At 42.4% G+C, this 14,699-nt stretch overlaps 1 protein-coding gene across 10 annotated transcripts in view; it reads right to left on the bottom strand.

Moving 5' to 3' along the window:
• Positions 1–14,699, bottom strand: part of TACC2 (transforming acidic coiled-coil containing protein 2) — a 165,362-nt gene that overhangs the window by 92,447 nt on the left and 58,216 nt on the right. For all 10 annotated transcript variants that reach the window (XM_081192817.1, XM_081192812.1, XM_081192816.1 and 7 more), the window contains one exon: positions 11,176–11,301. In XM_081192817.1, coding sequence (XP_081048943.1) covers positions 11,176–11,301 — 126 coding nt within the window. The remainder of the gene's footprint in view (positions 1–11,175; positions 11,302–14,699) is intronic.

Here is a 14,699-nt window from a genome sequence, read left to right as displayed (position 1 = left end):
GTTGTGGAACACTAACAATAAATACGATTACTGTGACACAAACATTTGTTGGAAAGGGAGCAAGGAGATAGAGATTTTGTGGCCCAGTGGCATCAGAGCAGAACTTACCCAAACGACTGCTTTGCTGCAGCCGTCTCCAAATTACCATTCAGTTCATATATATAATATAGTGTTCTTCTATCAGCAACCAGGTACTGTTTGTTCCCAATATCTTTAAAAAGAAATAGGGCAGCCAGCCTTTTTTTTTAATCTAAAAAAAGTACAGAAATCAATGGTGTCACCTAGAAATGAAATTGGGCCCACAGCATGCAGATCAAGTTCCTGCATGCGCAGAAAATACTGGAGGGCATTTTGCAGGCAAGAGCCCATTGCCTGCCCCAACGCAGGCCTTCTATATCCCTCATATGATGAGGAGGAATAAGCGTGAGTGTGCTGGCTCTGCTCTCCTGTCCCTCTTTTGTGCCTTTTCACATAGGCTCCCCCTGCAATATAGAACCCTGATTTTCTGGGGTCCCGAATCATACTTCAGAAGTTCTCTCTCAAAATCACGGAGGGCAATAGCAAGGCAAGGCCAGCCTTCAACATATGAGGTATTTAGAATGCCCTGGGGCCACATTCCCTTCTGAGCAAGCTTCAAAGGGCCATTTGTCACTGGTGGGCTGGGCTAGATGCTAAAGTGGGCGGAGCAAAAATGTAAATTTTATGTAAGTACAGTAGGCTGGTTTCTACACCCTTCCACACTTCTCTCCCTTCCATCCAAACAAGCAAGCAAGAGGCATTACGAGAATTTGAGGACACATTCCAGTCAGGGGGGGGGGAAACTATGTGCAAAGCAGGGCCAGTGAAAGTTATGGGCTGTGGAGAGTTCCCAGCCCTAGACAGGGAGGCCTGGAGGTCTGCATTCAGACCCCTTTCCTGAGGTTCCCCACCACCAGCCAAAGGTATGATACGTAAATGCATCAGAGCATGCACAGCACAGCCTGGCGGGCTACATGCACACAGCCCACACAGCCAATGGATGGATGAGGGAGGAGGGCAATTCCAATTCCCACTTTCCCTACCAGACTGCTGATTGGCAGGAATGCCCGAATCAAACCAGGGCATTACAAGCACCACACCAGCCTGCATCTGTGAGAATTATGCCTCAGCCCAGATGGATTAGGGAGTTGAGGGTTTAAGGCATCACAAGACTATTTGCTGCTTTTGCTGCAGCCAACCAAAGGGCCAAACCATGCACAATGGCAGTGGATCCATGCGCTTAACTATGCATCCAGTGCAAAGGAACTTGTGCATAACTTTCCTGTAACCTGGGGTAGTCAACATGGGCCTCTTAGATGCTGCAGGTCTACAGCTCCCATCATCCCTGCCCCTTGGCCATACCTGCTGGGGTTGATGGGAATTGTAGTGTTTGGGTTACCACTAGCTTATGGCTTATCTCCCCACAGTCCTTCCCCTCCAAAGACTTCATTTGTAACCAGGCTCACTTCTGGTATCAGAGCCCTGGCTGGAAGCAAATGGCCTGAGAGAAAGGAGATGCAGGGAGGTACATAACAGGCAGAAATAAAAGCTTTCCAGTCCTCACCTGTATGCCTTGTTGCTCCTTAAACCAGCGCCTTCCCCTACCACACACACACACACACACACACACACACGACACTTTCTATGGTGTTCTGACAGAATAAGGTTTAAACATACAAATCTGCAGCTGTCACATCTAAACACAGCTGCTCTTTTGGAAATAAACCTAGTGCACCAACCAATTATGCATAACGTCCACACATGGCCTTTTTGATTCATCACTATAAGAAATCTCCTTCAAGCCTCAACATCAAAGAAAAATACTTTAGATGAAAGCAGATTTCGGGGAGGAGAGTCACTTCAAAGGGTTGGTTATAATGCATCATTCTCCTCTGTGTAATTTGGAACAACACCTGAGCAGGAAGCAATGTAGAAAAATTATTCCAGCGAAGTCTTGACTCCTGCTAACAGATATGTCCCCCCCAAATCCCTGTTTTTCTACATTCCATCATACAAATCACTCCAAACTACTCTTGTGGAGAAACATGATCACCAAAATGTGTTCCCAAAAAGGAAACAAGTGTGGCTTTCCACATGCTAAAACCAATTTGTTTGTGATATAGGCACCATGAGCTTGTTCTAATCTCACTTCTATATTATGGGTTCACTGGTCCACCTCAGTCAAATCAGTCTCACCTGCAAAGAGTAGAGCCATTGTGACTCGGGTTTCTGTGCAAACAAACAGTGATGTGGTTCTAAAGGACTCCACATTCTTTCTATTTTACATACAGATTCTCAAATATTTGGATCTGGGCACTTCCTTTTAAATATTTCTTTGAGGGTTACAACAAGGGGGAGGGTGCTCCCCCACCCCGGTACCATGCTTATGAATGCATATTGCTTTGTGGGAAAGCATGGAAGACAAGTTATGTACCACCTTGTAGGTAACAGCCCACAATAACAGTGGGCCCCTCCGAGTTAGAGCAGGTCTCCACTCTCCCAGGTGTGAGATGGGTGGGTCAGGGTTCGTGAATGGCTGAAGACAGAAAACAGGTGGGTTATGTAGGATGTAGTGATGTTTTATATGCCACTATTCTATTTTTGTGCTGTTATTATTCTCTCTTCCCTTCGGCTTAAGCTTTCACATTAGGTTAAGCTAATTGTATTGTTTTATATAACCCAACTGCTTTATATAACGTCATTCAGGCTAAGCTGTTACCTTAACTTATTTGTATTGTTTTATACAATGTTGTATGGGTGGTTGTTGTTGTTTTTGTATCTGCTTATTGATATTCCTATTTCTAATTGTTTATAATATGTATTTTCAAATTGTTATTGTCTACTGGATATGTTATGAGCCCATTTAGGCACAATTTCCTGGAAAAGCAGCATACAAATAGACATTTTAAAAGAAACAAGCCCGTTTTCTTCTATGGAAACTCCAACCAAGTGCCAATCGTCTGTCTTGGCTGTTTGGTTGGATCCTCCTGTGCATGCAAAGTTAAGGTCTGTGGATCAATATTAGAATAGGAGCACCCTTTTATTTCATTCCACTCTCTTGCCTGGCTTGAGTTCTGCTTACTCACCCTCCATAGGAGGCAACAGGAAGAGGTAGTTGGCCGGGGCAGGCAGTAATATCATGTCAGATATCATGTCTGCACTCCCCATGTGCCTATAAAAGTAGCACCCATGCCTCCACCTTGGCTGTCCAACATAACTGAGACATTAGACCATCTCTCAACCCATTCGTATGTGTGTTTATTCAGACGTTAAGCCCCAACGACGCCAATGTGTTGGACTCCCAAGTAAGCAAAGCCATATATGTATACTCAAAAGTGTTCCCTCAAGATCAGTGGGTAGAACATTGGAACCATAATCTCATTGGGCATCTCTAGAGATGTCAGTTTTAGAGTTCCATTCATTGTACCTTGAGTATTAAGCCATCAACGAATGAAACACCATTTTTAAAGAACACTCTCACACTACTTGGGCAGAGCCAAAAATGCTCTCCACCTTCGGGACCCCAGTGCAGCTTGCCTTCTGGATTACAGGTGATTAGTGATTAGAATTCAACTTTAGACCTTTGTGTTGACAGGGCTGCTGGGGGCAAGGCTTACGTACATCACTCAAGTCCCCATTCATGCATTCTCTGAACCTGAGAAGACGCGATGCCTGAATGGTTCTTCTATCCATTAAACATTTTTGTATCTAATAATTGCCTTCTGTTGCAGTTAAATACCACTGAGTTGCTTTAAAAACATCAAGGGACCAATTTAGAAGCATGCAAAATAAGTGCTGGCCACATTCATGCTAACACAGTTTGCCACTGCCATAGAAACCCCCTTCGATGACAGTCTAATACGAAGAGAGAGTGGGCAGGAAAAGGAATGCAGTGTGTGCCCAAAGAGGAATGATAACCATTTCCCAACAGTTGCTCTCATGCTCAAATGGAGGGTGGCTAAATAAATCTCTGAAGCCAACAACCTTCATCATTAGGGAATTCATTTTAACAATTGACTTTTACTGTTTTCAATAAGGCAAAAAGATGCATACGAAGAAACTGAATGTATGCCCATGTTGATTATTGAACTTTCCCAGGAGGAAAAAGCTTCAGGTTCCTTTAGGAAGAAGGGCAAAGTATAAGTTGGATAAATAATAATAATAATTCAAGGAATAGTTCTGTGGTGGCTTAAGGAACAAGTCCTTCCAGAAGGACCACTGTGGTTACCCATTTGCTAATATTCATATACACTATGAAGAGGAACCTCACATGGGGAAAATGATTCTGCTCTCCATATGGCCCTCTCTTGTTGCGTCAGCTTCTCCAAGGATACTAACGGCCAGACTTTTCCCAGCCATTCCCCTATACTGAAGTGGGAACCAGTCCACCAGTGATGCACAGTTTCAACAAGTGCCATTGCTGCTAAAAGTACAATTAAATACTTATGACACCATCCCTCGTGTTGGCCTCAGAACAGAATCAGTAATGCAACCTCCAGCTCTGAGCTCACTGGCTTGGCAGTGACTTCTGATATTACGTGAAACACCTCCTGCCAGAAGGATTGGACCCAAGGGCACCTGCACCAGATGTGGGAGAACAACTCTCCCTTTTAAAAATAGGTTTGGATCAGATGCTTGGACACTCTTTCTACAATGTCTGCCGATAGTTTCTAAAGCCACTAGAGAAATATAACCTAGCACAGAGACAAAGCACACATATAATAAGGCAGCGTGACTAAAAAGGCTCACACAAAGGTCTTCTTAATGGGAAGGAACACTTAACATGGGGGAAACACACACACCCTGAAATGTTGGGCCCTGCTCATGTAGGACTTTGCTAAAAGGGGACCCACTACCCACCCAGATCACACTGTCCAATACAGTGAAGTATTGCTGGCTGCTGGCCTGCCTTCTTATCTAGAAACTACAATGCAATACTTATATTTAGCATCACTAGCACTGCCTTACCGTGCATCTTCACAATGTCTAATCAATACTGAACTTGCAGAAATGCCGAGTCATACAAGACTGTCCCTTTTCAAGGATACCTCAGCTTCATAGGTGAACTGGAGTACATCCTCATTATACTCTACAGCAGGGGGAGGCAACCTAAGGCCTGGGGGCCAGATGCGACCCAATTGCCCTCTCAATCCAGCCCGTAGACGGTCTGGGAATCGGTGTGTTTTTACATGAGTAGAATGTGTCCTTTTATTTAAAATGCATCTCTGGGTTATTTGTGGGGCCTACCTGGTGTCTTTACAGGAGTAGAATGTGTGCTTTTATTTAAAATGCATCTCTGGGTTATTTGTGGGGCATAGGAATTCATTCATATATTTTTTTCAAAATATAGTCTGGCCTACCACATGGTCTGAGGGACGGTGGACTGGGCCACGGCTGAAAAAGGTTGCTGACCCCTGCTCTACAGAATACCACAGCTTTGCAACAACTACCTACTACAATTTTCTTTACCTAAGGGAGCGAATACGATGTGGGTGTTCACGTACCTCCCCCCACCTGCCAACTGAATACTCTTAACCTTCGAGATCAGCCTCTACTGTAAAATCTCAATTTACTGCTGCAATCTCGACACCGTTTCCTGGAAGCAAGTCCCACTGAACTGACTTACTTCTGCGTAGAAGCATATAGCTCTGAACTTTTAAGGGACATGGGAGTTTAGGTGGGGTTTATTTCCAGGGAAACATGCTTCAATTCACTGTGTACTGTCCATTAATTTCAATAGTTGATTGGTACACCCTCTAAATCTGTTTGGACCTATAAAGGTTTACCACCCAGAAAGAGAACACAAACTTCCATGTCCTCCCAGGATAATAACTATGCCCATGTCTATATTTAACTTAGGATGCTGTAACTTAGTCTAGGGCAAGACAGTGGGAGCCAAATGGAGCACCTCCAGGCCTCTCTTTTGAGCCTCAGGACCTTTGTCCTGGTTTCTGGATCTGATCCTATTCAAGTGCTTTTGGCCTGGCTGGAATGTGTAACTGAACTGTGATAATGCCTCTTGTTTGCCTTATTGGAGAAGGGGGAAATGGGTGTGCCAATGTCTGGCTTTTGCATTGCTGGAATGCAGCCTACTGTACAAAGGTAAGAGTCACATACAGTGCCAGATTTACGTATAAGCTAAACAACTATAGCTTAGGGCCCCACTCTCTTGGGGGCCCCCAAAAAAATTAAAGGGAAAAAAACTGGATGTACATTTCCAAAATATAAGATAAAAAACAAATAAAACCTACATACAGCAACAGTGTTTTGTGTTGTGTATGGACCTATTAGGTCCATAAATTACCATACAGTGGTACCTTGGGTTAAGTACTCAATTCGTTCTGGAGGTCCGTACTTAACCTGAAACTGTTCTTAACCTGAAGCACCACTTTAGGTAATGGGGCCTCCTGCTGCCGCCATGCTGCTGAAGCACAATTTCTGTTCTTACCCTGAAGCAAAGTTCTTAACCCGAAGCACTATTTCTGGCTTAGTGGAGTGTGTAACCTGAAGCGTATGTAACCTGAAGCATATGTAACCCGAGGTACCACTGTATAGCATATATTCAACACAAAAAACAGCAACAATCTGTTGTTGACAAAGGACAGCTGGACATATAAAGGGCCCCATTACCTTCAGTAGCTTAGGGCCTCATCAAACCTAAATCCGGCCCTGGTCACATATGTTGGTCCTCTCACTTTTGCCTCTGACCCTGCTCATTAATGACATTTGGCCCCATGAGGGAATGCTTCCCTCAGGTTGAAAAAGGGCCCCACCCACCACTCATGCCAATCTAGCAGACCAAAATTCAGAATATCATTTTTTGTTTGTTTATTTATGTGCAAGTTGCTTCAGAACACTGTGAGAAAAAGAAGGAATGGGGGGGTGCAGAAAACAACCATTTGCAATCACTCTGAGGAACTGTCGCCATAGCCAAGGAAGACAGGAGTCACCCACCTCAGTTTTAGCCCTATATTCTTGTGTCCAAGCATGGTGGTTGTTGTTCCAAAAAGCAATCAATATTCCCATAGCACAGAGTTTAGTTTATAAATATACCAGTGTGCTTTTGAGATTTAAAATACTTATTTCAGGGCGGGGGAAAGAGAGTTTTGAGAACTTCTGCTGAAATGTTAAGTTCTTCATCACAGCACTTGGGCGAATACATCATTCCCCCCCTGTCAAAGACTGGAAGATTAAAAAGATTTTCATGGCCTGCCATGCAGAGACCCCATATTGTGCTGAGCATTGTGGTATCACTAGGGGGTTAGAGGGATGGAGCTTGAGACAGTTGCCCTTGAGACACAAAAACAAAGATATAATATCTTGACTGGACAGATGGAGGGTTGGAATCTGAGCTCTTATTACACACTGCCATCTGGAATACATTTAGCACAAAATGACCCGATTATTACACACATGCACACCACCTATCAGAATTAGAGGTCATCTTTTATGGGCCAGCAATCAAACCTAACAGTAAAATACGTGTGAGCAAAGGGGGACTCAAGATATTCACTTTAAGGCAGCTACAGATTAGAAGTTGCTGAAGGTGATGGCCTGAGATTTAAAAAACTAAAAATTAAAAAGCACAAGAGCACACGTCCCGGCAGGAGGCAGAAATGCCAAGGAAACAGTGTGTGGAACAAGAACATTTCCAACATAGTAGTGGCAAAACAGCATTCCAGTAAAATTATGTAAATTTTCTGTTATTCATAAACAGCTTGTGATTTCAATTGCTATGAAAGATCCCTTCACACGTGGCGATTTTACTGGTAGGAAAATCATCCTGTGATCAAGCATTGGTTTGTACTTCTGCATGGTTACTCAGTATTTCTCCAGAATGAGAACGACAGCTTTCGAGTCATCAGCCACTTCATTTCTTTTTATGTTCCACAACTGTCACTCGAGAATCTAGCAGAAGTGTATCAGTGGGCATGTAGAGCTTTACATAACTGTCTACAAATCTAGTCTACCATCTAGTAAGGGTGCTTTAAAAAATATCCTTCTGGAAACCCAGTATTGCTCAGATTGGTGATTGACAGACTAGGCTAAGTAGGGAACTGACCCATCCCAAATTGGCCCGCTTCCTCCAGGACTCACTTGAGATTTCTTTACCACAATAGATCATTGCCAGCTGGCAACAGAGATCATGCATCTGACCAGAGTGACCAGCACTAAAATAAATAAATCTGGGAACTGATGCAAACAAGAGGGCACCATGTTCAAAATCTGCACTAGTCTAAAGAGAGGTGAATTTATCAACTTAGATTTATTGAGACACACAAAAAGCATCATGACTTGTTGCACTTGTTGCCTATCCCTGCACCTTCCTTTCTCCATCTAAAGGTGAAGCTTAGGAAGTGCCAGAACTAACCATTGGCACAAACTGCACAACCACAGAAATTAGCCAATTTATTCTAGATTCTCTGTAAACAGTCATGCTCTAACACTGGCAGTGAAAAGGCACTTCTTTTTCCTACATGCTTGAAAGCCACAGTTTCTACATGCTTGGAAGTCAACACTGAAACATGATCCAGGAGATGATGGTCCCTGGAGACTCATGAGCAGATGGTATACTAGAAGATGGTATATTTGAGTTGCACAAAGGCAAAGCCTCGCTACCACGTTGCAGAAGCGATAGGCTCGGCAGATTGCATTGCTAGAAAGATGTCCTGTTTTCTGCAACTTTCAAATAGGTTTTCTAACATCTGCCGTGCTGCTTCTTTGGTAGCAAGGCTGCTGCAGCAAACAGTAGCAAGGCTGTTCTGCTTAACATAAATACCTTTAAATCTCAGAGATTTGTAGCAACATGCATGCAACAATAATATTTTAAAGCATATACAGTAGCAGTTCCTAGCCATTTGAAGGAGCCCTTGAAGGAGACTATGCTCATATACTGTATAATCTGTAATGAGCTAAGGTTTTTAGCAAATAGTGTGGAGTGGGTGAGGAGACATAGTGGACCAGTTTGGGTATGGATGCGGAAATAGGCGTAACCAAGAGTCTTGTGGCACCCTTAAAAAATTATTCTAGCATAAAGTTTTGTGGACTACAGTCTACTTCATTCAGCTGTGCACGCACGCGCGCACACACACATATGTGCATATGCAGAGGAACTGTAAACATTTATGTTAAAAAGGAAATTAAACAAAGAAAAGTACAGATGATGATAATTGCCTTCTCAACTAGCCATTCACAAAAATAACACAGACATCCTGGTACTAACTAACTGAGAGCCAGTGTGGTGTAGTGGTTAAGAGTGGTAGACTCATAATTTGGTGAACTGGGTTCACTTCCCTGCTCCTCCACATGCAGCTGCTGGGTGACCTTGGGCCAGTCACACTTCTCTGAAGTCTCTCAGCCTCACTCACCTCACAGAGTGTTTGTTGTGGGGGAGGAAGGGAAAGGAGATTGTTAGCTGCTTTGAGACTCCTTAGGGTAGTGATAAAGCAGGATATCAAATCCAAACCCTTCTTCTCTTCTTAACAGGCCAGTTCACATGTGCAGTTCACATTGTACCTGCTTAAACCCACAAGTGACAGCACTGAACCTCTTGATGATTGTAATTTACCCATTTAAACACTGCAGACTCACTGTGAAAGTTACTTAGATCAAGGGTGGTCACCTTAAGGTCACATTGGGAAAAACTGGGAATGGTAGAGCGATGGAGGAAAGCTGTGATGTTACTGTGATGATGGTTGTTTATATATCTAGATAGATAGATAGATGATAGATAGATAGATATCTCACACTAGAAGATGAGCATATTAATGAACCTCTGATAGTTGTATGGGGGATCATATCATAGTACTGCCAGAGTAGATATGGGGACAGAGTTGGCATCTGGGTCTATCACAAGCTCTGGCCCCCATATCTGTATCCCTATTGTGTGGCCTTTTATTGCTGGTGAATGGTTGTTTTAGGTTGCTGAATATTGGGGTTTTTTTCTGAATGGGCACTGTTAATAAGGACATTATCACTATCTGTATTTTTCTGCATTTCTTTTCTTTCTGATCCTACTGCTTACAACTGAACACCCCCCTCCACCATCTATTTATGTACCTCCAACTCAGGAGAACCCTTTATACATCTGATCAAATGGACTGCCTGTGGCTCACAACAGCTTATACTATAATACTGTTTGTTTCCTGCTTGGCAGAGGGTTGGACTCCATGGCCCTTGTGGTCTCTTCCAACTCTATGATTCTATGATTTTATGATTCTATACATTTCTTAGTCTTCAAGGTGCTCTTCAATCATTTTTGCTGCAAGGGATTAACATGGTTACTGTCTAGAAATTAAGGTTGTAATAAGCATATTTGGGCTGCTGATGGTACCTCGGTAATGCACCACTCCCTAATTTTATTAATTCAGTAAAGAGCACACTATTTTAGCAGCTTTCTGGAAAATGGGAGTAAGTGAACATGCCCTGAGGCAAGCTTTGCAGAAACCTCACAAAGAAATAAACACTTTTGGATAGTGTGGCTTCTTCTCAGTTTGCTAACTCAACAATAAGCAGGATCAAAAAAATAATAATTAGGTGGAACAAGACAACCTAGTCATAGCCAAAACAAACAAACCAATAGCCTGGGCTCTCACAGCCTGGCTGTTTAGTAATCCAACTGTAAGAAATATGATTCTAAAGGGTAATCAGCCCTCTGAAATGCAGAACACAACAAACGCTATGGTTCTGAATGTACTCTTAACTTGCTGCCAAGTATGATTTAAAAAAGGTCTAAGCATTGAGCCAATTCACACCCATTTTCCCACTCATGAACAAATGGCACTTCTTCCTACCTACTGCCAAACTCTATCATTCCCCAAGATAGTTCATTCTAATTCAGGGCAAATGCCACTCTAGCTAGAAGTGCCCTCCTGAGACAACAGCCCAACATTCACGATTGCTTTGTGCCTGGGTCCCAACTAACAAACAGAACTGAATTAGAACATTCAATATATGCCCTATTTCCAACCCACTCCAAAAAAATAAAATAAAAATAGACTACCACATAGTGACTAGACATAGCCACTTCCAACCATTTAGTAGCCCATAGGACAAGGCCATTGCCTGTCTGTAACACTGGGAACCACTGAACGGTTGGAACTTCCCCAATGGCAATCAGTGGTAAATCGTATATCTGCAAGTGATTTCTCGCCCTACCTTGTTGCAGTCAGCTCAGCAGACTCCAGAACAGTGTTGTGTCCATCTGAGATAACAGTGGTTAGTGGCTCTTTGGATGAGTCCACATCAGGCACCAATTTGATGGCATCGTCAGGAACAGAAGAACTGTGTGAAGCAAGACAGGGGAAAATAGTAAGACCACCCTTCTGAAATAATAGTCCTTTTAGGAGCATCTATCAACTATACCTTTTGGGCAATTAGAGCTAGTAACAATTCCAAAATAGGAAACCTTCCCAGGCTTATCTACCATTACTTGCTTCCCTCACAAACTTCTTATTTGTTTTGAGTCTCCAAGTCATCTAAAAACTCCTGGTTGAGACAGTTCCTGAGCATGACAATCCAAACCAGCGGGGAGGCACTGGAGAGATGTCATTCAGGTCCACAACAGACCATGCTCACCAGAATCATTTCACATTAGTGTTTTGATGTCTTCTGATGTTGCAGATATAACTGTGAGCTTTCCTAAGTCAAGGGAAGGACAACCTGAGCTTTGGTTAACTGCAGGAAAATGAAAAACTGTTGCTGCGTTGTTCAATCCTCTAATTAGGAGAGTCTGATGGAAGTGAGGATAGAGGGAAACAGATCAAGAAAGACCAGGCTATGAAAGCCTGTAACAGCAAAGGAACCATGGGAAAATGTAAAGCTAGAAAATACAGACTCCCCACCTCCTAATATCCTCACAACTGGCATTGAGGTAGGCCAGCTAGCCCAAGGAACACAAAAAGTAAAAGCAGCCGTTTTGGCCCAATTTCCCAAATATCACAGAATATTGTAAAAGCTTTCAAGGTCTCCAGAATATTCCACCAGGCTAGTTGCTAAACAGAGCAATCATGGGGGCAGGCAGGGAAGGAGGGAGGAAGCAGATATGTTGACTGATATTTAAGCCACAGAGACTGCATCCAACATCCAGTCATAGCTTTAAGATGGAATGTGGAAGTAGTAGCAGACATTCAAATAAGCTCCTTCCGGGTGCACGTATCAGGTTGCATCAAGGCCTACTGGGAACAAAACCTATAACAATAGCTGGCTTTTCGAAATGGGGATTTGGTCATTGTTATACTTCTTGTTCTAAGCCAGGCCTCAGTGCAACCTCATATCTTAAACACCAGCCAACCTTTTTCTTCCTCTTCCTGCTCTCTCATCATGCTGGTGACCACCTAGCGCAATGAACAGTTTTCAAGAACTAAAAAGCTTTCAGAATATCATGTGATATTTTGGTTGGCCTAATAAAGAAATTGCCCCAATGAATGTGGATTTTGGCCCAAGGGGCAGATCTCTTGGAAGGGACTTGAACCTGCATCTTCCCACTCTTAGGTTCAACCCTTGACATCACACTAGCTCTCTTTGAGGACTAGTAATAGCCATTTGGGGGTGTGAAAATGCATAATCTTCATGTTATGCATGAAATTTCACATCCCTTGGGAATTTTACCTTTTTAGAAATCACTTCTGGCAACTTCCTAATACATAAAACAGAAGATACTCAACTTATCTAAACCCTGACACTGAAAACACCGAGCAGCTGGCTTAAAACGCATGAACAAAGTGACAAAAACCCTAGTGTGTTTCAAGTCCAAAAATTAACAGAAATTTCCTCACACAGATGTAATTGAGAAATCTATCCAGATCTGACATTTGTTTAAAATATTTGGATCCACTCCATTGAAAGAAACAATATGCCTAACTGAAAACTGCTTTGACAAACAGCTCCATGAACTCTCACGCAGATGTGAAATGTACTGAGCAAACAGAGTTTTCAAAACAAAGCAATCTCTAAGGTAACTTTTGAGGAGAGGGGGAGGGAAAGGGCCATAGCTGCATAGAAGGGCCTCTGCTTGGCATGTAGAAGGTCCCAGATTCAACCCTCAGATAAGGCTGTGAATGGCCCCTGTCTAAAACCTGGACAGCTGCTGTGGCTGCCAGTCAGTGTGAATGGCACTGGATAAACCAATAGTCTGACTCAATATAAGGCAGCTTCCTTAGTGCCCAGAAGTGGTGAGTTAGAACATTCATTCCTATCTACTATATAAATTGTGGGGAATGCTTGGAAAGAAAAACTGACTTCCAATTGTGCTCAAGACCGTGTGCCTACTTAGGGGATATGTTTCACAGCTTAACAACCAGCTGCTTGACAACAGCTGCAATACACACATTGTAAATGCATTCAGAAGATCAGCAGGCTCAGCCTGCAACCAGCTCATCAGCGGAGTAACACTTTGATCAGCAACAACACACACCCTGCTTACCAGTTTGCAGGTATCTGGGTCATGCCTGCTGAGATTGCACATACAAACCAATTTGATAGTACATGTTCAGCAGGTGAGGGGAGTGAATAAATAAGAATAATAAATATGGGAGCTCATCACAAGGTTAACTCTGTACTGTAAGCAGAGTTATTTGCTAACAAGCTACTGCCTAGGAATCTTTTAAAGGCAGAAGTGGCCTTACTAAATTTGCCAGTTCCCTTGGGTAGACCATGGGTACTATCCAGTGGCAGGCATACTCAGAGTAGACCCACTGAAAACAATGAATTTCAATGAGTCTGCTCTGCGTATGACTGCACTGGATATCTCTTAACTCTGTGCACTCTCATAAATAACAAAAGGCAGGTATTCCTAAATTTGGAGGTGCAGTTGTTTATTTGAGACTCATATTAATCCCCCAAACACCATAAAGATAAACTTTATGCCTAGAAGTTGTCTTTATGGTGTTTAAATAATTAATTTGAGGTTCAATATTTATTTTATTCATAAATCTAAATAAAATATTTATTCCAACCAAAGTTTTCAGTTAAGAAACAAATGCTTCTAAAAAAATGACTCTGTCATTCTATGTAACCAAACTACTCTAGATCATAAGCACAAGATTGAAGTGCTGATTAAATAACAGGATAAGTGAAACATAAGTTACCTTCAGTAACTGAAGGCAAATATATGTTTAAATGGAGTACTTTGAGTATATTGACTTTCTAATTTTCATGAAACAATTTCAAAGAACAAGTGTATTTTTCCCAATCCCTATCCTGAAATCACTACCCTTCAAGTAATCAATAGATCCTTCTTTTTTTACTGAAATAAGCTTGAGTGCCTATGTTGTAAGGGAAAATAAACGTGAGATGCTCTCAAAGCCTTAAGCGAAATGTGCTGAGGCAGGATAGCTCTAGCTTCTGATAACTGCCAAATAAGAGATTACTGAAAATCCAAAGCTTTCAAGAAAAAAAAACTACCGAGCCCAGCAATGTAGCCTTTTTAAAGTATTTGACATTTTGTTTCAGAAATGACAGTGTTATCCAACTGAGAGAGTTCAGATGATCATATCTCCATTAATAAACCAAGTTACAAACAAGCCTCTTGCTTACCCCTTCACATGAGCTGGAAAACAAACCAGGATGTATTCCATTAAAAATAGTTCCCCACTTGGTCTGAACCAGTAAACAGCTTCAGACCAAGCCAGGTTATTAACCCAACTTCAAAGCACGGTGTCTTGGGTTTAGGCAAAATGGGA

This window comes from Podarcis bocagei (genome assembly GCF_964188305.1).
Source record: "Podarcis bocagei genome assembly, chromosome: 4".
Taxonomy (NCBI): domain Eukaryota; kingdom Metazoa; phylum Chordata; class Lepidosauria; order Squamata; family Lacertidae; genus Podarcis; species Podarcis bocagei.
Note: the sequence above shows the minus strand (reverse complement) of the source record. Positions and strands in the feature narration are given on the sequence as shown.